Here is a 27,550-nt window from a genome sequence, read left to right as displayed (position 1 = left end):
CAGATACATTAACCTCGACATAAAGTCCCAAAACATAAAACCCATCATTTTACAAATGAACCCAGTATTTGAAGTACTGCTGCAGGCTGGTGGAATACAAAAAAAACACACAGCAGTACAGAGAGTTCCTGCGAGGGGAGCTTCGACAACTGATGTTTATCAAAAAGAAATAATGCACATATGAAGAACATGACTCACACGTTTCTTATTGATCATCATAACAGTACTGCTAATTGATTACCTCATTAGATGCAAAGTAAAGATCACTCACGGACTGTTGAAAATCTCTCATTCATAGATACATTTAAACAATAACATTCGAACTGTACAGTATTTTAGGGCTGCAACTGACGATTATTCTTCTTATTGATTAATCTGTCAATTATTTTCTCAATTAATTGGTTGTTTTGTCTATAAAATGTCCCAAGCCCAGGGTGACATCCTCAAGTATCTTTTCTGACCAACAGCCTGAAACCTGAAAATATTATAAAAAAATGTTTTCAGCTGGGGATCTGAGAACACGAGGACACTTTGTACGCCTACCTGTACCAGCAACCTGACTGCACCTGGCTCCTGGCTAGGAGCTGCTAACAAAGTTAGCTTGTAAATGTATTTACCGGAAAACATGAACAGCCGACTCCTACAGTGTCTTTTAGTAAAACCGAATGCCTCTATCCTGATGGACAGGTCTCTACTTGTCAATCACAAGGTAGCCCTACCCTAAATCATACCCCGTCTATTTTACTCTAAACGGGACCATAATTTACTAAATGAACATCATGCTGTATTGAAGAAGACTTGAAACTAGCGATTGAGACCATAAACTCATTAGGCAAATGTGTATTGAGGTAATAAATCAAGTGAGAAGTAGGGTCATTTTCTCATAGACTTCTATGCAATCTGACTTCTTTTTGCAACCAGAGGAGTCACCCCCTGCTGGCCATCAGAAAGAAAGCAGGTTTAAGGCACTTCTGCATTGGCTTTACTTTTCAGACCCGGAGGTTGGAGGTTGGTCCAGGCAAACAAGACACAGAACATTAAGTAATATAATCCAGTTAAATAAACGTTTGTCTAACTTTCTCAGACGTCTGGTTTGTTTGGTGTGAGGTCACACTCTCTGGCTGCTGGTGTTGGGTCATAATGGATCAGAAGTATTTTACAACCACTGAATCAAACTTAAATGTACTCAACATAATACATTTAAAATTCAAATACTGACATGAGATTTCCTTGGAGAGGTGGGACTGAGGTAGATTATCATGTCACTACATCTTTAGCATGGAAATCCATATAATAGCATCTCTTCCTGTTGCTCCCACTTACAGACAGTAGTTCAGCCAAGTGTCTCATCATCAGCCAGACCAGCATGGTGTTAAAGTAAGTTTGATCTTTTTTAACTTTCCATTCAAAAGTTAGACACCACTACAGAGGGATCATTTTGTTGACATCTCACCACATTTCATAAAGAGGCATCGCTTGATTTTACTATTTGCTGTCTTTTAAAATATAGATTTTTCTGTGTGAATAGAAATAAGACTGAAGCTACTCTTCCTGCCACAGACACTAATAAAGCTAAAAGAAATAAAAAAAGAAAAGACAATTCATCTAAATCTAGTTATGGTCTGGAGGTTTTTTCTCCTTTATTTTTTATTTGTTCAGCCTTGATTGTGCCAGTTATTACAAAACGGAATGATGGGGGTGTGATCTTTTATTTTTGTTCTTGATAAATCAGAGATAAATGGGAAGACATTTTAATGTAGCATACAAATCATATATGATTATAAATCAGTTTTAATTTAATCATAGATCCTCCTTTGTTCTGATTTTATCTTTGCCAGTGTTCCTTAAAATCATCTTAGTTTGTTTTATATTGTATTTCCTCCATCTTAATTAGAAATGTTTAAATTGTCAAAGGTGAAATCAGTCAGTGTATTCCAAGTTATTTGTTTAATCTAAATGATACTTTCTGATTAATTTGTAGACCTAAACTGAGAAGGGGTTTGATTGACTAAACAATAACTATGGATTGTGTCTCCTGTACTGACTGAACTGAGCTTTGGTTTTGCAGCACCGAGCAGGACAAGGTGCGATATGAACTCAACCCGACGCCTGGACAGCTTCAGTGAGGCTTTCACAAAGAACTTCATCACCTTTGTTCTCGGCTTAATCATCAACTGCATCAATGGAGCTTTTGTCTACACCTACTTTAAGAGCCAGGTCTTCCAGAAAGACCCCAGGTGATAGACAGGCCCAGTGTGATTTCCTTGGCAAATATGACAAATGTGTGAACATGCTTACAGTAAAACTGCTAAACTGGTCAAAGTTTGGTCGTGTAACTTGATATATTTTGCCCTGTGGTGTAGTCGTGACTGATTTAGTGACTTTAACTTGAAGCCGAGTTCAACATGATGAAATCTCTTGGCTCTTGCTCTCCCCTGTAAACCCTGTTGCCATCTTGTTTATTTGTCTCCTCCTTTCCTCTCTCGTCTCCTTGACTCTCCTTCCTTTAACTACTGGACTCTCCTCTCCTGCAGGTATGTGCTCTACATCCATTTGGTGATCAACGACATGATTATGCTGACAGTTTCCGTGGCGCTGCAGATCACGACCTACACCATTGGCATGAGCTTTGCTCCCTGCTGCCTCCTGCTGTTCGTCTTAGTCACCACCAACAAGTAGGTTTGTGTTTGTGTTCAACAGAATGTGTTCACGCAATTATTCTGCTTATGTGCTTTGGGGGTTTTCTTGGCTCTATTTCCACTGCAGACAGTACATGTTTTAGTATTAGTATGTGTGTCTGTCAAATCTGAACTTGACAGGTTCTTTCAAGGAGGAAATGTATGAACTGTGTATCAGCCAGAAACAGGTTAAAAAAAAAATGTAAGGTGCAGCCGACAATATATTTTCATCCAATTGTTTAGAAGTCTTTGTTGAAAATACCTTAAGATCAGCGGTAAATGTTGTTTGACAACCTTCTGGTTTTTCAAACATTACTGGGCAATTATATAAAAATTATATATATAGACATCTGTGACTTTGCTGAAGCCACTGGCTGTCTTATTTATTACTGTCTGCTGGTTTCTGCTCATATGATCCTGTCCTGTCATCTAGCTCATGTGTTGCATGAGAATTACATTATTAGTAGTGGTGTAATATTTAGAAGTATTAATGCTTAGCTCTGTGACTCTGAGTACATGAGGCACAACTGGGGCTTGACCACCAGTACAAGGATATGAGCAACAGAGTTTAAAACATGATCTTAACACGAGTTTAACAGGATGTAAATCTGATGTGAAGAATAAAAGAGCAAGCTGTCTTATACATCAATTGCTTTCAGTCTGAAGATTTCTCTCATCTCCTACTGAATACTAAGAATGTGCAGAAAAAAGTGAAAATGATAACTGTTCAATTTGAGTTTCCATGTTCCACCACAACTTCAATTAGCAGCATAAAAGCAGCATGAATGCACCTTCCAAACAACAACCAAGGCAAAAATGCCCTCAGTCAAGTACCAAACAGTACCACCGGACCACAGAACTGGATCATATGAGCAGAAACCAGCAGACAGTAATAAATAAGACAGCCAGAGCAGACATCAGGAGATAACGGTACTTACAGCCTGATGATCCTGGAGCTCAGTATGGAGAGAAAATCCTTTGGGGACCGTCTTCACGGTCTTCAATTATCTACAGCAGGACAGGAAACTCCTGTTAATGCCAACAGGTTTCGCTAACGGTGCGCGAACAGAGTCGACAAACACGCATAGTGTCGCCGACATGCTTAAGAGCCGGCGATCAGGGCCGACGAACAGGAGTAGTGTCGCCACCCTGATTAACGGCTGGCGAACAGGGTCGACGAACAGGAGTAGTGTCGCCACCATGATTAACGGCTGACGAACAGGGTCGACGAACAGGAGTAGTGTCGCCACCATGATTAACGGCTGGCGAACAGGGTCGACGAACAGGAGTAGTGTCGCCACCATGATTAACGGCTGACGAACAGGGTCGACGAACAGGAGTAGTGTCGCCACCATGATTAACGGCTGGCGAACAGAGTCGACGAACATGAGTAGTGTCGCCAACATAATTAACGGCCGGCAAACACCGTAATGGAGGAGCAACAGGAGCAGCGGAGACATTTCCTCCATAATTTCCACCTCCTGGCTGAGGTGACATGACAAGACTTTTGGCGGGCTAGCTTGTTTATAAAAGTTAAGGCGGACGAACTGCTAGCTAGCTAACTGAATAACTTCAAATACTACCTGATGATAACAGATCCATGATACTAAACTGGCGTATTATCACAAGCGTTGTTTATTTTGGTCAACAATAAATGATGTAACGGTACAAAGAAAACGTGTGTTAACGTTATAGGGTTGGGGTTTTTTTGGGGAGGGGGCGACTTTTGTCATGTTATTTGGCTGATAGAGAGCCGCTGCTCAGAAGCGGGCTCTCGGTCGGCGAGCTAACCCAGAGAGGCACCAGGAGACTGTTTCACGTTACAGACAGAACATTTTCACTTCTAACTCGGTGGGTTATGGATTTATTTCGACCAAAAGTTGGTGGATGCTGGAACAGTGGAAAGACTTACCAAGACGGTTTTGGTGAGTAACTTAGCCATATGGCACGGATCTGGCGTTGGTTGCTTCGTAACGTTAGCTGATGAAGTAACTTGCAAACGGTAAGCCAGTTTGTATCACGGAGCCAATGGTCTAAATAAAACATAGGAACATTACAGATAGTTGCGTTATTCTAAATATGACTGTAAATCAGTCTGGTGGATGTCACTTCACTGTTGTGGCTCGCTCGCGCCAACAGCCTGCCGTTGACTTCACGGCCACCGTTGTAATTAAAAAGAACGACTTTCTGAAAACTCCATATAAAACCTTTAAGTGTGCAGAAAGCTAAATGCAACGTATTCCTGCCTGCAGAACATTTGCAGCTTCATGTTGCGGTGGGCAGTTAGGTGAAAGGTCAGGTACATCTATGTCTGACCCAAAATGTCCTCTGAATAATGAAATAATGATGTGGGCACTGCAGATGTTCACACATCTTTAGAGTTTGTACAGTAAATCTGGATGATCTTGTGTGTTTCTATTTGTCTTTATCCAGGAACAGCCCTCTGAACCTGGCTGGCATGGCGGTCGAGCGTTATGTTGCTGTATGTCGACCTCTTCATCACGTCCAGGTCTGTACTGTGCAGCGAGCCTACGCTCTCATTGCACTGATCTGGGGCGTCTCCGTCATCCCTGCCCTCTCAGATGTCATCATCTTCCTCGCCACCCAGCCCCTCTCTGTCCCCTCCAGGAGCATCGTCTGTTACCATTCCTACATGTACACCACGCCGTACCACAAGGCCCAAGGTGTGGTTGTTCAGGTGAAATATTGATTGTTATTTCATTGATTTCTGTTTACTGTGTATTCCACGGGTTGTTTTTGTTTTAATTTCATTAGTGACTTTACTCATGTCAAGCGGCACATTAAAGTGTCTTCTTCACGTGTTTCCTTCAGGTCCTTCTGTTTACCGTCGTCTTCCTGACTGTGATCATTACCTACCTGAAGGTCCTCTGCGCTGCTCGGGCAGTTTCTACTTCTAACCAGGCCTCGGCCAGAAACGCCTGCAACACTATCCTACTGCACGCAGTCCAGCTCCTCATCTGCATGCTGTCGTTCATCTCTCCCTTCATCAACCTCATTTTAGTCACCACTTGGCCCCGTGACCGCACCAAGATCCTCTTCACCAGCTTCCTGTTTACCAATGTGCTTCCACGTCTGCTCAGTCCGCTCATCTACGGCGTCAGAGACAAGAAGTTCAGCAGCCACATCAGGCTGCACCTGATGATAGGAACCCGCAGAAGGTCCAAACAGGTGTCATTACAGCCTTAATGTAGACTTGTAAAGACTGTACCTGTGATTTTTTTTAATGGGCTAAAACCTGCAAAACAGACTAAATGCTCTGATGCCAAATTTTACCTTTAAGGGGTAAAAGCTGCAGGTGGGTCTCAAAAGAATTTCTAAAAGTTACAATCCATAATAGTACATACAGTACATTTTTATGAACTGCAGTAGTACAATGTAAAACGTAAAATATAATACTATTCAAGTTCAAGTTTAATTGAATTGTCATTTCAACTGTGAAAAAAAAAGGATCAGGAATCCAAAAAAACCAACATAACATAAAAACATCTAAAGCATCAGAAAAACAGATTATAATGAGTCACTGTTACATACACAGGCCCACAGTGCCACATCTATTTGAAACTATTACTGACTGAATGTAGACAAACACTACATATCCCAACACCCCAGGGAAAGACCCTACATTAATAAAATCAATGCTTGAGCACAGCCACGTAGATTTGGGTATGTACAGTAGCATGGGCGAAGGTGTGATTTCAACTTTGTTGAACGGCTAATATGCACAGTTGTGTACGTGTGCACATCCTGTATGACTTCTCAGTTTGACTCTGCAAAATGTTTGCTTACACTGTGAGTGAACTAAAACAGGACTTGTATCATATGAATTTTTCTCAGATTTCAAAAAGATATTTTACATTTTAGTTTATTGACTCAGAATAAAAAGAATACAATGAATAATTAAAAACATACTTTTTTTTAGTTTTCACTTAAATATTGTAAATGTGTATATTTTTATTTTCTATTTCTTATTTTTCTATTTTGTATTTCTTTTATTTCTAAATTTATGCTGCTTTCTAATCTTGAATGGGAGCACCAGTACTGTACAATTTCCCCCCGGGGATCAATAAAGTATTTCTGATTCTGATATGATATATTTTCACAATAATGGATAATAACCTGAAGGTAATGCAGCATGTTACTCAGGTAATGTGCTTCTCTTACCTGAGATTCTGTAACCATCTTGCAGTCAGCCATTTCACTGTGACATCAGAGCTCACCTGTCTGTCAAACTGAAGCTACCAGGATTTTACTGCACGATATCCATAAACTAATAAGCTGAACAAACTGTGGCTGATTTACCGCATATATAATGTTCATAATATACAAAACGACAACTCCTGATCTGCTTGTGTAAAAGGGAAGGAGTGGGTATGTTAGTTCATTAAATATTAATCCTACATGTTAATAAATAAATGTTTGGATTGATTACAGAACAGCTGTTACTACACTACACTTTGGTTCTTCTTAAAAAAAAGGACCTGATGGCTTATTTCTCTTTGGGGGCACTTTTGTCTTTGTAATATGGATATTTGATAAAATGTCATGTTTGAGCAAATAAAATCAGTGACTGATGTTAGTTTGCTACCGCGACAGTGAAGAGGCACCGTAGACTTCACATTAAGTTGATAGATGACCGGTGAAGGTTTTATAACTAAAATATTACACACTGTAGTAAATATAACACCTCCACTGTATCACCTTATTGTATAAACATTCACTGAGTCGTTTTAACTGTCAGCATGTCTCCATTTAACATGAAGAAGTACAGCAGGAAAGATAACAGTTGTTTGACGGCACACGAGCGACCACATTAAGATGCAAAACCAGATTTTGGCCACTAGATGGATCCATCACTGCACAGATACACAAAGTAGTCTATGAAATGCAGCCACCCAAGATATTCCTAAATAAACAAATACATGCCTGAATGTATGGGAGATCATTAAGACTCCTGGTCTGGAAAGTTTTCTCTAAAACCTCGTTCACATTTTGTGGTTTTTGTTTGGTAAAAATAAAAACAAAAACTCCACTCACACAATCAGGGGAGACCAGAGAGCCACTCAGGGACTGACAGCAGGTTAAGCGGGCACAGACCCAGAGGGCAAGGAAGATGTCCCAGAGGCAGATGAAACAATATATTTTATTCCATCAAGAGGACCTTTAACAGCTTGATTGCCTTTTTTAAAATGTCCACTGTTGGCGTTGGAGAGGAAGCGCTTGTGCTCTGCAGAGTTTATCTTAATGAGAAGAAGTGAAAAGTCAGCTGTACAAGTTATTAGGAAACTTCCTTGCAAAGCAGTTTGTCTCTGCGGATATTAGAGGTATATTAGTGTAATTAAAAAAAAGCAGGAGTTCATTAAATGACACCTGAGAGTTCACAAAATTTCATTAAGGGCCACACAAACACACTCATAAAGTCCCAGCAGTGAGATAGCAGGAATATTACAGTGATGCCACAGGAAATATACAGCTCCACTAAGAGCCACAAGGTCACTTCAAACGTGTTGTTGACCACAGCAGACGGAGTCTCTATGGACACATAAAGATAAAGACTTTCATTAAACTTCCTCTAAATTAACCACTAAGCGCCGCAAACACCTCATAAAAACAACTCTATGCACGTAGAGTATATTAAAGGTATTTCTGGTTCGCAGACGCGATCCTGTTCCGGAATGTGACGGAAAAAGCCGAAGACTGCCTCTGAGAGAAGACAGACGGAGAGTGGTTCAGATGGAGGGAAGCTGCGTCTCTGTTTCTCCAGACGGACGGAGGGTCCGTGAAGTGTTCAGCGGCAGAGGCTCGCGCGCTCTCGTGCGTGACACTTCAGTGCTTTTCAGTGGCGGAAGTACAAAAGTGATCAACGCACCATGGGGTGAATGTGACATCTGAGGAGGATGCTGACCCGGTGATGACAGAGTATCACAGGTGAGTCTTAATAAAAGATATAATACTTTTCCTAATGCAACACGAAATGCTGTTAATAACCGGACCAAAGCTGCGATGAATGAATTCATGTCACACTTGTCTGCTCGCACACTTTCAGAGGGATTCCCGAGTCTGTGGAGTTTCTCTGTGCTCTTTCAGTGTCTTCAGTGTGAACGTGTTTGAGGGAGTTTGTTATTGGAGGTGCATTTTTCCACCGCTGTGATTTCCAGCCGCAGAGCTTCCTTGTGCTGAATTATAGATCAACTTTATTTCTGTATGTGCAGCATGGCAGCTCCCCCGAGAGCTCAGCATGGGCCCCCCATGTAATTATAGACAGAGAGAGAGAGGCACGTTGTCACACTGTTATTTACTCTCTTTTCCTTTTGTTTGGCGCTTGTAAGAAGAATAATCACCAATCTGCTATTATATTCTAGAGATTTCCAAGTTTTCAATTTCATTGACAAAAGCTTCTCAGTATGTCCATTTTAAGGAAAGAAATCACAGTAGAGATAAGACTGAGAGAACAACTCAAAGACAAACAGCCGGCAGACAGTCTGAACGTCTCTCCAAATGTAAAAATAACTCTCAAGAACTAGTCTTAACTGAACAACGGTTGATTCTTAAACCCCACAGACCACAAAGACACGCAAAACCACTGCAAACAGATGCAAAATGACTACAAAGAGACAGAAAAAGACTACAAACAGATGCAAAACAACTGTAAACAGACGCAGAAAGACTACAGACGCAAAACAACTACAAACAAATGCAAACCGACTACAAAGAGACAGAAAAAGACTACTAACAGACGCAAAAGGACACAAAACAACTACAAACAGACGCAAAACAACTATAAACAGATGCAAACCGACTACAAAGAGACAGAAGAACACTATAAACATACGCAAAAGGACATAAAGCATCTACAAACGACTACAAAGAGACAGAAAACAATCAGAAAGAGACAGAAAAAGACAACAAATAGACAGAAAACGGCAACAAACAGCAGGAACGCAGTTAGAGACGAGCTGGTGAACATAGCGGAGCATTTAGCAGCTGAAGAACCAGATATTTATGTCAGTGTTATATTATCGGATTATTAGTACTCGTGTATTACTGTGTAGCAAGTTCAGGTGGAGCTGATTTTAACTGGTTTATATACTGTTGGGTAGTTCAGTCTATAACATTGCATCATATATTTTAGAAGTTTTATACATAAAATATTGATCCTCAAAGTAACTAGTAACTATGGCTACCAAATAAACGCAGTGAAGTCAAAAGTACAATATCTCCCTCTGAGGTGCGGTGGAGTAGAAGTGCTAACATGCTTCCCACATACACACCCGCCACCCACCTCCATGAAGACAGATTTCGGCTGCACCAGTTAACTGTATGCACTTCACATGTCCACAAATCACTGAACTGCAGAGAGAAAAATCTGATTAAATACCGGCAGGAAGAGAGTGAAAGATTCAGAGACAGATGAGGCCGGACTGCTCTGGTTAAAACACCATTAAGTCCACATTAGTTTAACACCTGTCTGTGATTCCTCGGGCCATTTCCTACTCTCTGTAACATCATTACATTACAGCTACACTTTACCTGAAGCAGGGCACTTACTGCTGCCTCCAAATGGACGGGTAGCCTCCTGTTAGAGCCACATGTTCAACAGCTGCTGATGTTTGGATATTTACACCAGGAGGCATCACTCTGATCAGAAACTAAAACTAAAACTAATATGGAAATTATGATCCTGATACCATCTTCATTCCCTGAAACTTCACTTGTTGCTAAGCAATATTAAACCAACATTTGCCAACTGAACTGCACTGAATTATGTTTCCTTTATTAACATTGTACTGTAAATAATATTTTAGGCAACATTTGAGGCCTTTGGGAAGGAGAGCGACTAAAGAACTTGACTGATACTTTCAATGTATAATAATCTTTCCACAGTTGGATGTGAACTTTGTTATTTATTCATCTGTTGAGTGGTTTCATAGTGTAATTTTATTGTGAACGTGTGTACACTATGTGGGTGTTTGTACGGAGAGTACAGTAGCTGAGCATGCGTGGGAGTTAGTTTCTGTTTTGGCTGCATCTATGTGGTTTTTTTTTCAAGTTGCTTGTACCAGTGGTTAATGTTGACAGGAAGTACACGATCATTTAAGTGTTTTTGAGCAGAACTCAGTTTAATCTAGTTAAAATTTGTGTTGTGGCTCGTTACACATACAAAACATTCAAACATATTCATTCTGCAAAGATCTGAAGTCCAGTAAAAGCCTTTTGGCTCTCAACCAATGCACATTGTGTTTTGTAGTAAACATTAAAATGTCCGGTACATCAAAGGATTGTCTGGTCGTCTGGAATTGAAAGTGCATTTAGCAGAGTAGATGAAATTAGAGAGCCTACATCACATCCTTGTTAGAAAGTCTTCATCTGGGTTTTGGTGATTGCTGACTCGGCTGGAGATGAAGAGAAAAGAGAGGGCGACATCTGAATCACATCCAGAAACTATGTTCTGCTCCAAATACTCCAAATCTCTAGTAACCATAAGGCAGGTGTCATTCTGTATTTGTGTCCCATGAAAAGACCAAAACCAACCATGTGTCTCTCAATACTTTCTGACTTCCTGTTTGGAGGAAATAGTGCATTTGTTTGGGATTATTTTCTGCTGCGGATGAATCCACATTTGGTGCTCTAGTGAGTGTTTGTGAGTCAAAATGAACTACAGTGTGTGTGTTCAAGGTGATGAAGGAAACAACTTGTTTTTAATAGCGTTTGGACAACAGTGGCACAGAGGAAGAAGATATATCAATGTTAGTTCTAGTTTTTTAGGGGACAATAATAGACAACAAGAAAGAATATAGAATCACTAGTTCTATCTTTATATTTTGGGACACAGCACCTCCACCACATGTATGATATGACACAAAGTTTGAATGAGTTATAGTCCAAAGGGCAAAGATTATTTTTCATTTCAGCGTTACTCTAACTCAGTACTGACGTCTCACTGGAGGATTGTGGTTGCTGTATACAGTAACAAGCAGCTCTCGTGTAACTGAATCTGCATGAGAGAGATTACATGTCCTCAGAACATCATACGCCGTTGAATAAAACGGACATCAGAAGACTGAAGAAACTAGATTTGAATGAGAAAAGGAAGCGAGATCTCCACACGAACACGAAATATGAACGTCCCTCTTTGTGTTTCCTTGCTGAGATGCAGTGGACGGACAGCAACAAGAAGTTTGAATTTCCCCCTAAAACGTTGGAAGAAACGCAGACTGCTGCCTCATATTAACTTCATGTGAACTTTGGAATATGGCTGGTCGTTTGAATCCAGCCGGAGACATTTGTTCATCTCTCTCTTTCTCCCTCGTTTCCCTAAAATGCCCTAAAAATTCGAACTTCTGCATGTCCTACTTATTTTTATTAATTTAACTTATTTTTTATTTCCTGTACCACGTCTTAGTGTCTACTCCTGTACGGTCGGGTTAGGGTTAGGGTTGTCCGCCAACGTTGGAAATTAAAGTGTTTATAGTTGTTCCAGACGGCCACACTGGAAAGCGAGTTGAATAGCCGTCATAAAGAGGGAGATGCAATATTTGATGTATATATCAAATATGGGAACACATTCGCTGAATCTTTCCAAACATCCAACAACCGCTTTTGATGAAGACTTAATCCCGAAACGATGTAAAGATCTTCTTTCTGCCATCCACCAATCCTTTCTTTAAAATGTCTGTGGAAGACTTCCTGCGTGGTCCCGGTACCCAAAACGTCGCACCCCAGGGAACTCAACCACTACAGGCCTGCGACCCCTGGTGAGCACATCGCTGGACCCCCTCCAGTTTGCTTACCGTCACCCTCTACACCTCGAACTTCAGACACAACGCCGTCAGTTGTCACTTCCAGAAGTTCTCTGACGACACTGCCATCGTTGGATGTGTGTCTGAGGGGAAGGACCTGGAATACAGGGAGGTCATTAGCAACTTTGTCGGCTGGTGTGAGATCAACCAGCTTCACATCAACGCCAGCAAGATGAAGGAGATGATGATCGATTTCAGGAGGAAGTCACGCAGCATCACACCGGTGAACATCCAGGGTTTGGACATTGAGGTGGTGGAGAACTACAAAGTCCTGGGTGTTCTCCTGAACAATAAACTGGACTGGTCTGACCACACTCAGGCCCTGTACAAGAAGGGCCAAAGCCGCCTCCACCTGCTGAGGAGGCTGAGGTCCTTTGGTGTGTGCAGGAAACTGCTCCGGACTTGCAGGGGGGGGGGGCGGGGGGCGGGAGGAGGCTCAACAGACTGATTAGGCGAGCCGGCTCTGTTCTGGACTGCCCGCTGGACTCCATTGAGGAGGTGGGGGAGAGGAGGATGTTAGCCAAGCTGACATCCATCATGGACAACACCTCTCACCCCCTGCACGAGACTGTGGGGGCCCTGAGCAGCTCGTTCATTCCGACTGCTATGAGACTGTTTAACTGCACATAAATCTGCACATCTGTACATATTTATATTTCCCGTGTATATATTTATTTTGTCCCCCATATTTCTTATATCTGTATTTTTTATATGTATATTGTTTTAAAAAAAATACTGGTTTTTATTGACAGTGCTGTCTGCTGTGTTTTTCTGCACCTTTCTGTCTTTGCTGCTGTGACTTGTACATTTCCCCGCTGTGGGATAAATAAAGTCTATCTTATCTTATCTTATCTTATGTTTGTACTCATCTCTACTGTGTCTCTACCAGGTAACCATGGTGAAGGAGAGTCTGCCCAGCTGGGTCCACCAGGACTCTGACGAGGGTCTCGTCCACGTGAACGTCGGAGGTCTGAAGAGGAGCCTCTGTTCCAGCACGCTGAAGAAATTCCCAGACACCAGACTGGGAAAGCTGCTGGCATGTGATTCAGAGGAAGATATACTGCAGGTGGGTCAGTATCTGTCTTGAGACACTATAAAATGTCCATTTGCTTTTTAATTTCTGCCTCCCCTTTGCCCTTCGCTCCCCTCCTCTCTTCCTCCCTCCTGTAGGTGTGTGATGACTATGACGTGCAGCAGAAAGAGTTTTATTTTGATAGGAATCCTGGCCTGTTTCCGTATGTCCTCCACTTTTACCAGACCGGCAAGCTTCACATCATGGAGGAGCTGTGTGTCTTCTCCTTCAGGTCTGTCTCTCTCTCGAATGTTGAACTCTGCCTTTCCGGAGCGTTAGTGAGCTAAGCTGCTTTTATTTAAGCGCTGTAATCCATAAATGCTCAGTCAGTTGAACATGTTTCTATTCTATGTTTCCCACACAGTCAGGAAATAGAGTACTGGGGCATCAATGAGTTCTTCCTGGACAGTTGCTGCAGTTATCGTTACCACGACCGCAAGCTGGAGAGCAGCCGGCATCGCAGCTGGGACGACGAGAGCGACGTCAGCAGCATAGACACATCTGTGGACGAGATATCCGACTTAAACAGGTAAAAGAATTATCGGTATCTCACCCCTCCGTTTCTCCCTCTTTCTGTTAATTGAGTCATTGTCTTCCTCCATCCTCACAGAGACATGCAGCATTTCCAGGAGGTGCGTTATGGGAACATCAGGAAGTGTCTGTGGCTGACGCTGGAGAACCCCGGATACTCCATCCCCAGCAAGCTCTTCAGTCTGCTCTCCATCGTGGTGGTGCTCACATCCATCGCCATCATGTGTATCAACAGCATCCCCGAGTATCAGGTCGGTACAGGAGAGGTGGAAAGATCATGACGTCAAACAAAACTGCGTACGCTCAGTTTTCATTCCAAGATTTCAGTCGGGAAAATAGTCGGGATTACTGGGAGTCGATTGAATCAGAGGTTTGCAAACTGTGCAGAGAGTTGAGAATGCTTGAGGTGAGAGTGACATGTTTTAAATACAACAGGAAGTTAGTTATTGTATTTTGCCCATTGATTTGAGCTCACTGGAGGCAATTAAGGTACTTTACCCTTAGCGCCAGATTTCTGCAAACGTCAGAAATCATGCTGCTTCTCAGAGTCATAACTCAGTCAAATGTGAACACACAGACATGATACACGTATGTTTAGATTCCGTGTGACACTTATTATCTCTGATCGATGTCCCACGTCAACATAAATCCACTTAGAAATCATAGAAAAAATACGTACTGTATATCTCCAGAACTTGCCTGAGAATCATCATGTTTTTAAGTTTTCTTCAGCGTCAAAGTAATCCAGTGATAGTTGTCTGTACGTGCAGGGGCACTCTGCAAACAGGAACTGCTAATAGCCAATTCGGCATATTTTTAATGGTGCCAATTTGTCAGAATGAGTAGGCATGATGGAGGGATGATGAAACATGGAGGTAAAAACCAGTAGTTGAATCAGATGCAGGAAGAGTTCTTGTTAATGACTCAATGTAGGAAAATACTATTGTACTACTGTCCAAACAAAAGCACATCAAGTCGTGCCACACGATGAGAGAAACAGAACTTGTGAGGATACAAAGATTATCGCAGTAGGTGAAGTAGGTGCTAAACAAACTATCAGCCGCGTTTAACAAAGTGTTATTTTCTAGTTTGTTGCATCCTGAGCTTCATTTTGAAATAGAAAAATAACAAGTTGAAAGTGTGACTGATCACAGTTCAGTCATCCTAGACAGAGTTTATGAATGTTAAGCAGGATGGTGCTGTTTGTCAAAAAACTGAATATATCATTGAAGGCACTTTGGATGTGATCACCAATCTTTCTCCTCTTTTCTCGCAGACGTTTGACGATGAAGGGAAGTTGATCGAGGACACGACCATGCAGGCTCTGGAGGTGTTCTGCACCTGCTGGTTCACCTTCGAGGTGAGGAGATAAAAACACAGCGTGGTGTGTGCTGGTATACTGGTGAAGAGCACAAAGATATCACTGAAAACAGGAGATACAGAGCTGAGTATTTTTTCTGTCCTTGAGGTGGTGATGCGGCTGCTGCTGGCGCCGAACAGGAAGAAGTTCTTTCATCACCCTCTGAACATTATCGACGTGGTGTCTGTGGCTCCCATCTACATCACCCTGGTCTTTGACATGGCTGTGGGATCAGAGTCTGAACTGGGAGACCTGGGACGACTCATACAGGTTCATTTGTAATGTTTTATTTGTTATAGAGGTCTCACTACTCGTACAGTGATGTTGTTTTGTTACATACTGTGTAGATATATAACATTACTGAGTCAGGGAGGTGTTTGATTTGAACGTTGAAAAGTGGGCGTGTCATAACCGACGTACCATGCTACCGCTAGCTGGCTAACTGATGGACATTAGCTCTGTGCTGCTGACTGATTGATGGCTGGATGTCATGATATTATTGGGTGAAACTGGTTGGTTCAAGCTTCTGTAAACAGGAAGAAAACTGATTTTGATAAAGAAATAGACTTTTTGTAATTTGATGTGATCTAAAAGGGTTAAAAGGGAATTTTTCATTTCATCTCGACTTTAAAGTACACAGATACAGTAAAGCAGTAAAACACAATGTAAACACACAGTACATAAAACCCACACTGAGAGCGTCTACAGGCTGGTTTTAGCACCGACATTAATCAACAGACATGTAGAAGTTATGGAAGTAATGTTAACGATCTGTTGTGCCCACAGCTGCTGCAGCTGTTACATTCAGAAAGCCTCATTTTAAACGATAGAAAATTTCTGGCACAACTTTCAGTACTTCCAAAGTGCAAGGAGGAGTGAAACAGTCTGAAGAGGTCAAAACAAAAAAGACTTTATCGTCAGAACAGATGTATTTCAGCTTGTGGCCTTCATCACGGTCGTAATGCATCTTTCTCTTCGTCTCTCAGGTGTTCAGGTTAATGAGGATCTTCAGAGTTTTGAAGTTGGCCCGCCACTCGACAGGACTTCGCTCGCTGGGAGCGACACTTCGGGTGAGTCGGGACTCGTGAAGTAACGTTTGACTTTGTGACTCGTGGGCAGACACACAGTGACTTTCCCCACAGAAACCTCCAGAAAAATGAAAACGATGCGATTGACTTTTATTTTGTTTGTGACATTTTGGGCTGTTGACCTTTCTGCATCAGACAAAGGTTCTGAGCTCATGTGTCGCACACAAAAACATTGTTTTTTGTTTTTGAAGATGTGGTTTTGATTTTCAGAGATGTGCGGAGGGTTTGGACTTCAGGGCCACAGTGGAGGCAGTTTGAGAGCAAAATGTAAAAATAAAGACGATTGAAAGGAACAAACAGTTGAACATTGAGACAACTAGTGTACAACAACACCTGTTATGTTTCCTTGGTCCTCTATGTTCCTTGATATACTATGTAATCATTTTTATTCATTATTGATTAATCAGACGGAGACATTCTCTGTGAAGTCCTCTCAGACAGTATCGGGCAGTGGAGGATGCTTAAAACGATCTTGACGATTCAACATTAAACCCGGATGTAAAAACATGACAAAATGCTGTTTGATCAGGTGAAAAAGCTTTAAAATATTCATTTAATTCACTTTTTTCAGGCATGAGGTGAATTAATGCAGTCTGACTCACTAGGTGTTCGTTCAGGACAGTTTACAGAATAAATACAAATTAAATAATCAATCAATCAAACAAAGTCAGCAAACTTCAACACATCGAAATTAATGTTTGCTCATCTGTACACCGGAATATTTCAGGGTTTAGTCACTTGATGGAACATTAACTCTCTTGACTCATCATAAAGCATATAAACATTTATATTTGTATATATGTATTTCAGTCATTCTTGATGAACATCTGTCCGGACTTTGACAGTCAGACATTTTGTGGTCGTTCCTCTGGACGGTCCCATGTGAAGTGTATCAGTTACATCAGCAGAGACGTCGCATCTGATGCAGAATCAGATATCACAAACTACGACCGTGCAGCTGCTCCTGGGTTTCATTACATCTTCATTACATCTTCATTACATCTTCATTACATCTTCCTCCTCCCTCGATGTGAGACGTAAAGTGCAGCAGGTTCATCTATCGTTCCAGAGGCTGAGGAGAACATTGTCTGTGAATAAAACGTCATTATGCACGACTTGTAATGTAAATAGATGAACCATTATCTTAAATAATTGGTTTTACTTTTTAAAAAGTCGCTGGTTTACTGGATTTGGATGCATTATATTTACATTTAGATTAAAGTAGCTCTTAATAAATGCTCCTGATTGATGAGCAGCATCGGGAGTGAAACACTGAGAGCTTTTTTGGTCTCTTTCCTGCATATCAACTAATATAAAAACCCCAAACAGAAGACATTAGTTTAAATCTGAGCCAAAGTGCTTCAGTACATCTAGACTCGTGACATGAATCATGGCTGGTGTTCGTACAATGATGAGATTTGAAAACACAAGAAATACATTTTGAAAAGAAACATGATGCCACCTGATGGAAAAGACATGAAATATAGATATTTTAAGCTAACAGGTTCTTTTACTTTAATGCTGGAAGAGCTCCATTCCTCAAATAGTGGAACGTTTTTTATGTTGGGTCCCTAAATCTGTGCAGGTTTAAATTAGAGCTAATGTTCATCCTGCTTTTCTATTTATTTCAATTTCGATTACTTGCATAGAGTACCTCCGTACATTCAGTTTGTCAAAAAGCTCAGTAAAATAATAATTAAATAATATTAAACAACATACATACAACATTTTAGAAGGTAAAAGGGAAACACTTCAGATTACAACCCTCAACATTTTGTAACTGCGAGTTACCAGTGAAATACTTGCCGGGTACAAGTGAGGAAGTACAGGAAACAAGGGGGGAACAAATGTGCACTTTGGAGACCAAGAACTGAATTACTCTCTTAAGTATTTTTTAATTACTCAGTACATATTAAATAATTAATGAATATTTAATTAAGGTACACACAGCATACCAGCGGCCTGTATTTGCTTTCACGACAGCTGTGACATCGAAAGGAGCCAAACTACAAGCGGCACTTAAGCTTGCATATTAAATATTTACTGGTAGAAGTTTACCTTATAAAAAACTGTGTATGTATATTGTTGTAAAATCACATGAATATAAAATAGTAACTATATATATAAGTATTTTAATTCAGCGCTGTAAATATGATACTGCAAAGCTTTTTCTTCCTCTGAGTGAAAGTTTTATAAATAATCTATAAAAATGTTGACATTTGCTATTTTTGCTTTTCCTTTAAAAGGGAAAAATAAAAGTAAATTATCTGAAATATTTAGTACCGAGCATCGTAGCATTAATTTTATTTTCAGTAGACTGAACAGACTGAGAACCTTTTATTTTCTTCTTCTCTGGTGTCTTCAGAGTCCCCAAAGTGAGGCTGGATTACAGGACAATCTAATGAAAATCTCAATGTTCTTCTTCTCTTCTTGAAAAGAAGTGCATCCCAACATGTTTTCACTCTCCATTAAACCCAAAGAGACGATAAGTTGTGCAACAGGAGGCAACGTGAAATGTGTTCTTACTCACTTGGTTTATTGTAAATACACCAGTTTGACACGTGGTACGTTGAGGTTTGCAGCCATCTACGCTTGTTTCTAACAAGCTTTCCTCCGTCTTGTACCTGCAGCACAGTTACCGGGAGGTCGGCATCCTGCTGCTGTACCTGGCTGTCGGAGTGTCCGTCTTCTCTGGTATGGCTTACACCGCTGAATACGAAGAGGTAACGCTTGACGTTTATGTAAACATTTCGTTTTTATTCTTTTTATTATTATTTATTATTATTTCAGCCTGTGAGGTTTTGGTATCCTCTGTAAGTATATCAAAACTCTGTAAGGTGTTTCTAAAAAACACATGAACTGATTTACATAACACTTGGATAACTGATCTTGGTACTGAAAGTCATTCATTAGAATATTGATTAGATATTAGTGGTATTTAGATTCAGATCCAGAAACACTTAATTTTTGTCTTTGATATTTCAAAACTTGCTCAGGTGACTAATAGCACTGATAATAATGTGGCTGGTTTTGTTATTCAGGCAGTCAAGTTTTGTAACAGTCAGTCAGGAGCGCTTTTTAATTTCAACGTATTTGTTGTATTTGCATTTGAAATATGTAACCACATAAATATAAAGCCGCTCCGTCTGTTTGCAGGATGTGGGTCTGGACACCATCCCGGCCTGCTGGTGGTGGGGGACGGTGAGCATGACCACGGTGGGCTACGGGGACGTGGTGCCCGTCACGGTGGCCGGGAAGCTGGCGGCCAGTGGCTGCATTCTGGGCGGCACCCTGGTGGTGGCGCTGCCCATCACCATCATCTTCAACAAGTTCTCCCACTTCTACCGGCGACAGAAAGCTCTGGAGGCGTCGGTGAGGAACAACAACCGCAGGAAGATGAGGATGAGCTGCGAGAAGGAGCCGGAGGAGGACGAGGAGGAGGACGAGGGGTCGGACGGGGACAGCCGGTGTCTGGACGATGATGATATTGATTACATTGATGATTTCGAGGAGGACGATATAGATTATGAAGATGAAGGAGGTGTAATCAATTATAGCTACGTGGAACATTCGTCCTACGCGTCAATACTGAGGAGGAAGGAGCTGCATCAGCTGTGAGGAAGAGCTCAACCTGCTGAAGGCTGCGTTCACACTGGAGCTCAGATCTGAAGTTTTCAAATCAAATTAAAACCAATGTGAAGTCGGATGTTTCCAGCTCTGATTTGGACCACATTCATATTCGATCATGAATCTGACTTTCCACACAGATGTAGTGTGAAGGTGGCGTCATCCAAACGGTCTGACTGAACAAACGATGAAGACACTCCAGGAAGCAGCAGTTTGATTAGAGTTCAGTTAGAGAAGTCATTGTAAATGGCTAATGTCTGACACAAAGGCGGGAGGCGGACTCTTCCATGACAGACTGTTCTGACATGATGTGCTGTAGTTTGGTCTCAGTCTTGGTCATTTGTGCACGTGAGGTGTTTCAGGATGGAGGTTTGTTCATACTGATACAAACATGAATGAAGAATCACAGATTGAACATAAAGGTCTGCAGCACTGTAGGAACGATGAACTGAACTGAACATGAAGTGAAATAGCATGCACTCAAATGAAGCTAGCTGAATAAAAAATACCATGAAAAACTGTGAGAAGTACTTTTGTGGAAGAAGTAGGAAGCAGAGATACAACGAGCAACAACAATAAATTGTTGATGAACCTCTATGAGCTGCAAGGTTCACGTCTGTGACACTGAAGACCACATCCACCATCAGGTGTGGTCTTGATTTTACTGCATGAGCGCAAGAAATGCGGTGCCAACATGCAGCGACAAGACAAAGAGTCTACAGACGTGCTAGCAGCTCTGTGAGGCTGCACAGCTAAATGCTAACATCAGCATGCTAACATGCTCAGACTGACGATGTTGATGCTTTCACCGTCTTAGTTTAGCGTGTTAGCATGATAACATTTGCTAATTAGCAGTAAACGTACAGCTGAGGCTGATGGGAATGTCAGTAGTTTTGTCATAAAATAAAAATATTGGACAAATTAAACATTTGACGTTATAATGGTGCAAAATTAAAAGTCAGGATCACCACAGTTATTACAATTCATCCTGAAGGGGGACGTGGATGTCTGAACCACACTTTAAGGCAATCCATCCGATATGTGTCGAGATATTTGGTCTGGAACAAAGTGGTGGTTCACGCTGCATTTTATTCAAATGAAGTCTTTGAGGAAGACAAACTGAAACAGAACACATGACATATTTTATATTTCTACATTTGAGTGAAACCATTTGAGGTAATAATAGACATATTCTACCGTCTCTTACAGAAACACCTGGTTCAGTTCTGTCTGAATGAAGCATCGAGCCACAGAGTTCATTTACAGGATGACTTTGTGAAACGTCCGCTGTGTTGATGGATAATGGATCACACCTGTCAAACTGTCATTTAATATCATCCGTGATACGCTGCCGTGCTGACTGTTGCTACGAGCATCAACTGCTTCATTTTATTTTATTATTTTGTTTCTTTCACTTCATCTGCTGACCTTCCTTTGTTTTAAACTCCTCTTCCTCCATTCTTCTTTCTTTTCTCTGCTCAGGTTAAAAATCAAGTCTAGTGGGCTTTTAAACAGCATGTTGATCATAAACAAACAAATAAATAGAAAATAAAATGAAGCAAAATAAAATAAAAGACCAAAAGTCTATGTTCCAAACTCCAACAAAGAAAAAGTTGTGAGCGTTTGTGTGTTAGTTGATATAAATTCTGTTGCTGCTTCATTATGATTTCAATAACACCACATTTAGCTGTAGTGGAAAAACAAATTGACTTGAGTGAAAGTACAAACAAAACAACACTGTGAAACCACTTCAATACAAGTAAATTCAAATCCTACTCAAGTAAAAATACACAAGTATTATCAGTAAAATGTACTTAAAGTATCAAAAGTAAAGTACTCATTCTGCAGGAAATTATATATATAATGTTTATTATTATTACTAATGCAATATGTCACTAATGCATCAATTCATTCGTAAAATTTCACTGTTGTTGCTGCTCAAGATGGAGCTAGTTTAGTTCTAGTTCTAGTTTTAGCTAGTTCTAACTATGTTATACAGTTAGCTTCTTTTAACTACTTCATGTACAGTTAGCTAGTTTTAACTACTTTACAGTTAGCTAGTTTTAACTACTTCATATACAGTTAGCTAGTTTTAACTACTTTATATACAGTTAGCGAGTTTTGACTTCTTTAAATACAGTTAGATAGTTTTAACTTCTTTATGTACAGTTAGCTAGTTTTAACTACTTTAAATACAATTAGCTAGTTTTAACTTCTTTACATTTAGCTAGTTTTAACTTCTTTATATACAGTTAGCGAGTTTTGACTTCTTCATATACAGTTCGCTAGTTTTAACTTCTTTACAGTTAGCTAGTTTAACTACTTTATATACAGTTAGCTAGTTTTGACTTCTTTATATACAGTTAGCCAGTTTTAACTACTTTATATACAGTTAGCTAGTTTTGACTCCTTTAAATACAGTTAGCTAGTTTTAACTATGTGTACGTTTTACGTGTACTGATTTGGGTGAACTGAGCCTTTATATAAAGATTTTTTTTCTGATTTGGGTGAACTGAGCCTTTAAACCTTTGTTCTGAGAGACGAGCTGGAGGGAAACTCAGTGAGCGACATTAGCGCTCATTAGCGACATTAAGATGGTTCTGGAGCTCAGCTTGTGTTTCACATAATGGATGTTCATGTCTTCCGGCAGGTTTCCATCCACTCTCAGAGCGTTATAGAGGAGAAGATGACATTAACACAGTTTGACGAGTAAGGGCTGAAAGAAAAAGTGAAAGGAACTGGGCACTATGAAGTTTTTATTGTAATCTTAGCTAATACGAGTCTCAGGTCAATTGAGAATCTTAGTTACTGTGTTTTTAGAGTGAAATTCTCTCGTTGTTCTACTGTTTCTACTCTGTAGCTCAGCCAGGAAACACGGTAACTCTGCAAGATAAAATCTTGATTCGATAACTTGAGACTGCTGAAGCCTCATATTAACTTCAGATTAACTTTGGAGCAGAATGAGGACTTTGGATTTTATTATTTGGAAACATGTTAGGAAGTAATCTTAATGTCCAGTATGAACAGGAGGAATGATTACAGCAAGAAAAACCTGTTTCAGCATTCATATAGAGACCATTGTCTCAAAACACCTCGTTGTTTTCACTCATTCATTCATTAAGAGGAAACTAGACTGAACACGTACAACATGAGGTTTGCCTCAGATAATGTTTTTATTTTCTTTCAGTTATTTATTAGTAGTAACTACTATTAAATAACTGAAAGAAAATAGTTGCTGGTCTTAAGAACATTTGTTATTCCACTATAATGCAATTTCAAGTTCTCTTCCAGGTTTTCAGGTTTGGTGCAGGGAAACCGGAGAAGAGGTCAAGTGTTTGTTCTGGCTGAGTGTGTCAGTACAGGAAGTTTTCAGCAAGTTTTCAAGGCCAGTGATACCTGACCTGAGTCACTGGTATTGATCCACAACCCTTTTAATACCCTGATGATCTATTACGGCAACTTATTTTGAACAGCGCAGTGAAAATGTGTTTATTGTCCATTTAAATAACTTCATGAAGGTCTTTCTTTCTTCTTTCCGCCTCAGCTGACGTTTCAACTGAGCATCAATATTTCGGATTTTATATTTCTGTTAGGTCCCAAGTATAAACGTCGTGGAAACGTTTTAAAAAAGGTTTACAAACACACACACACACACACACACACACACACACACACACACACACTCACTCTTTATTTTGGGCTGAGAGAAACTTCACACCCGCAGTCGTGGTGAAGGAGAGAGAGATCAGATTTGCGGCCACCTGATTAAAAATTCATCTCTCTATTTTGGCAGACAGAACTCTCGACGTGGATAAAGAAGAAAAAAGGAGACGAACCTCAAAAGTTTCCGAGTATTTGACGGATCTGACGGGACAAGAGGAAGCTCTTAGACGCCAGCGAGCTCCAGTCAAACCTGAAGGGCTGAGCAGGAAGAAAACATTGACTCCAGCAGCTGAAACGTCTCTGTTGTCACTGCTGGGAGTTAATATAGAAATCTAATTTAAGAAAGATAAAATGATCCAAGATCAAAGCTCTCAGATATCTAATAATAACCTGAAATGAGTCTCACTTTCATGCCGCCCGTCGCTTTGATCACGTTTTTCTGTTGAAGCGAAGCTGTTTTTAGTTTGAATCAAGCTTCCTTCATCTATATGTTTCTTATTGTCAACAAGAGACTGAACAGATCTGAAGCAGTCAGATGATCTGTTAGTGTTACACAGCGCAGGAATGAAGTACATTTACTGTTAGCTACTGTACTCTTTAATACTACTCGCCTACATTTATTAGACAGCTAGTTACTTTAAGTATTACAAACAATATATAAAGTATTTCACATTAGCTTCACTTCACAAACCACAACAGTAAAATGCTGCGTACACATTGATGCATCAGAAATAATAATGCTGTGATGTGAATGAATATATAATAGTATAATCCTCCCAAAGGCCTTTTTCTGCCTTTTACTTTTGAAAAAGTACTTTTACTTGTAAAGTATGTATGTAGAGTATTCTTTATATGGTATTACTACTCTTACTCAAGTAAAGGGTCCTCCACCTCTGGTTTTATAATAACAGCAAATCTACAAATCTACCAGAAAACCTCCAAAGTATGAAATAAGAACCTCTGTTAATAACACGGAAACACTTCTACTGTCAAAGTGTAAAAACAAAGAAACGAGTGGCTGAACTTTCCTCAGTTTTTATTTCATTTCTTTATTAGACAAGCAAACAAAAACAAAACAAAATACACAAACCAAACAGCAGTGATCGCAAACATATGCAGGACTTCCACTGCATACTTTAAGGCATGAATACTTCAGAAACTGAGTGAACAACAAATCAGGCATCAGGCAGAAAGAGCTCAGACAAGACGAGTTAACAGCAGATCCAAACATGCCTGAAAACAAAAAACAGGGTTTTGCACAGAGAAGAGGCCGAGAAACAGGACGAAATCAGATTCACCGAAACGATGACGCTGCTGCCTGAAACTGACTGAGTTTACTGTAAATCTGTAAAAAGCTTGTCGGGTGTTTCCTTTGTTCTGTTCATTTATTTGTTCACTTTTTCAGGCATCACAGTTTCACACAGAGGCCAATGACGGTTTGTATTTGAACATTTTAAAGTTAAAATGTTCGTATTCCTACTTGAATACTGAGCACAAATATTACAAAACATGAACAAACAAAATACCTGCGAGTGTGACCAGAGAAAAGTAAAATATATATTTGATGGACTATGAAAATGAATAAATAACTCTTGAGCAGCCTCGACAGTGGTAACACTTGAGAAATGATGAATCTACACACTCACTGTTTCAGTAGGATTTAGACATTATAACCGATTCACTCAGTAAATAAATTAGAGCCGTGTGAAGTGTTTGTGCTACTGAAACTTCTGAGTTCTTTACCAGCAGACAGCAAGTGAGCAACCAGAAATTAAAGCACAATTAAATGTAATCCAGACATGTTTCTGCATAATTATTATTATTATTATTTTAGTACAAATCAGATAATTCTGCTTTTAACCGTCCCGACCTTCATGCTGCTCAAACCTACAGACCTGCAGTTTGTTTTGGCCTCATTAGTCACCAGTTTGTTTACACACACACACACACACACACACACACACACACACACACACACACACACACACACACACACACACACACACACACACACACACACACACACACACACACACACACACACACACACACACACACACACACACGATGTGTTAAAAGTTCAGACAATAATAGAAGAATTTAAAAATGAATGAAAAAAAAGAACAGAAAAACATCAGTGGTTCATGTCCAGTGATTCCGACTTTACGTCTGATGCAGCAGAGTGACTTCACTGCCAGTTTTAAAACAATCAAGATCCATTATTTTCCATATTTTCCCTTTTTTCCCTCCGGTCAGCAGAACCAGTTTCTATGTCAGATCACTGTTCAAATAACTATTCAAAAACTAAAACAGCAGAACATCCAAAACTGACAAGATAAGGCAGAAAGAAAAATCCCTTTTTGCTTTGCTTGTAACAAAAAAATGAATTGTGCTCATGAGTCACTGAGAGTGCTGCACACAAAGAGCGTCCGTCTGGAGGTTAACACAGCATCTTTTCATCAGCTGAAGGGTTTCTCCCCAAAAACATGTGTCGACGTGTCTCGTTTTGTGGATTCAACCCTTCAACTCATCAAATGAATCATAATATACAAACGCAGCCCAGTGGTGCTCGTACACAAGCAGACGTGACTCTTTGTGTGCAGGATCTCCAAACTATCTACACTCGTATCTCATCTACTGTCATTATTTTACACCCCTGAGGAGTTTTATGACCTGAGAAGCTGGTTTTCATTCTGATGCACATCCCTGTGATCAGAACTAAACTGTCTCCTAGCTGACGTGTAACCACTAAACCTATGTATAAAAATATAAATCCTCCTTTATGTTTTGTGCTGGGTGGATACCAAACATGAACAATGAGCGGCTGAGTTGCTCAGAGGAATGTTAGAAGTAAAGCTGAGGGAGATCTGGAGCGACGCCAGCTTCACTCTGCGGATTCTTGGCACTTTTTTAGGGGGCAATCTCATTTAGTCCAGTGTGCCAGATCAAACTCATAAATCCAGGAAATAAAAGCTTTGTTGAATCTATTCCATCAATTTATCGACCCAGATCGCTGTTGTTGTTGTTTTTTTAGCTTACTCAGGAAGAAATAAAAACCCAAATTAAACACCGAGAAGGACGCTGGAGGTTAAACGTCAAAATGTGACCATCTGGTTAAATTAAACGTGTTGCTTCGTGCTTATTTTCAACTACAAGAAAACTTAAATCCCAGCTTCAGATAAACATATTAGACATTCAAATGCAGGTGTGTCTGTGGGGCCAGTGGCTCCCAGACTTTCTTGTCTTGATGTAAAACGACCTCCAGTTAGATCCATGAAGCGGAGGATGAGGATGGAACAATGATATAAAACATTGATTATTATTATGAAGTATTGATCCTCCAGCTGCCTGAGAATAACAAACATTGAAGTGTAAAAGAGTAATGATGACTGTTTACATTAGCTGTGCTTTTCTTTAAAAACTATACCAGACTCTATATTGAAGAAGCACCATTTTCATGTCTCTGACTGAAGTATTTCTTTTCTTTTATACTGAGAGGAACATTTAAATGTCACTTTCTTTTTAGGCAACAGAAGACAAGAAAATTGGTCTATTTTGTTGAGACACAAAAGTGAGTTCCAACATATTGATTTGTTTTCGTATGTAACACTGAAGGCTTATAGAACTAAAACATGATGAGTTATGAAGGGAATTCAACAAAGGCTCTATATTCAGAGCTGTATGTAGAAAACAAATAAACAAAACAAACGAGG

General features: G+C 40.2%; 2 protein-coding genes across 2 annotated transcripts; both read left to right on the top strand.

Annotated features, from left to right (window-relative positions):
- The first annotated feature begins 2,091 nt into the window (after window positions 1–2,091).
- Window positions 2,092–13,389, top strand: LOC139283328 (odorant receptor 131-2-like). Its single transcript, XM_070903325.1, has 6 exons — window positions 2,092–2,237; window positions 2,535–2,675; window positions 5,112–5,376; window positions 5,511–5,857; window positions 12,479–12,700; window positions 13,386–13,389. Exons 1-6 carry the CDS (start codon window positions 2,092–2,094, stop codon window positions 13,387–13,389), a joined length of 1,125 nt encoding a protein of 374 aa, XP_070759426.1.
- Window positions 13,390–13,391: 2 nt separating this feature from the next.
- Window positions 13,392–21,046, top strand: LOC139282493 (delayed-rectifier potassium channel regulatory subunit KCNS2). Its single transcript, XM_070902237.1, has 9 exons — window positions 13,392–13,562; window positions 13,667–13,800; window positions 13,933–14,097; window positions 14,179–14,350; window positions 15,376–15,459; window positions 15,568–15,729; window positions 16,446–16,529; window positions 19,178–19,270; window positions 19,704–21,046. The coding sequence occupies exons 1-9, from the start codon at window positions 13,392–13,394 to the stop codon at window positions 20,163–20,165; spliced, it is 1,527 nt and encodes a 508-aa protein (XP_070758338.1). The 3' UTR covers window positions 20,166–21,046.
- The last annotated feature ends 6,504 nt before the right edge of the window (window positions 21,047–27,550 follow it).

The sequence above is a fragment of the Enoplosus armatus genome, chromosome 3 (genome assembly GCF_043641665.1).
Source record: "Enoplosus armatus isolate fEnoArm2 chromosome 3, fEnoArm2.hap1, whole genome shotgun sequence".
NCBI classification, from domain to species: domain Eukaryota; kingdom Metazoa; phylum Chordata; class Actinopteri; order Centrarchiformes; family Enoplosidae; genus Enoplosus; species Enoplosus armatus.
The sequence above is the reverse complement of the archived record's forward strand: the minus strand, read 5'-3'. Positions and strand labels throughout refer to the sequence as shown.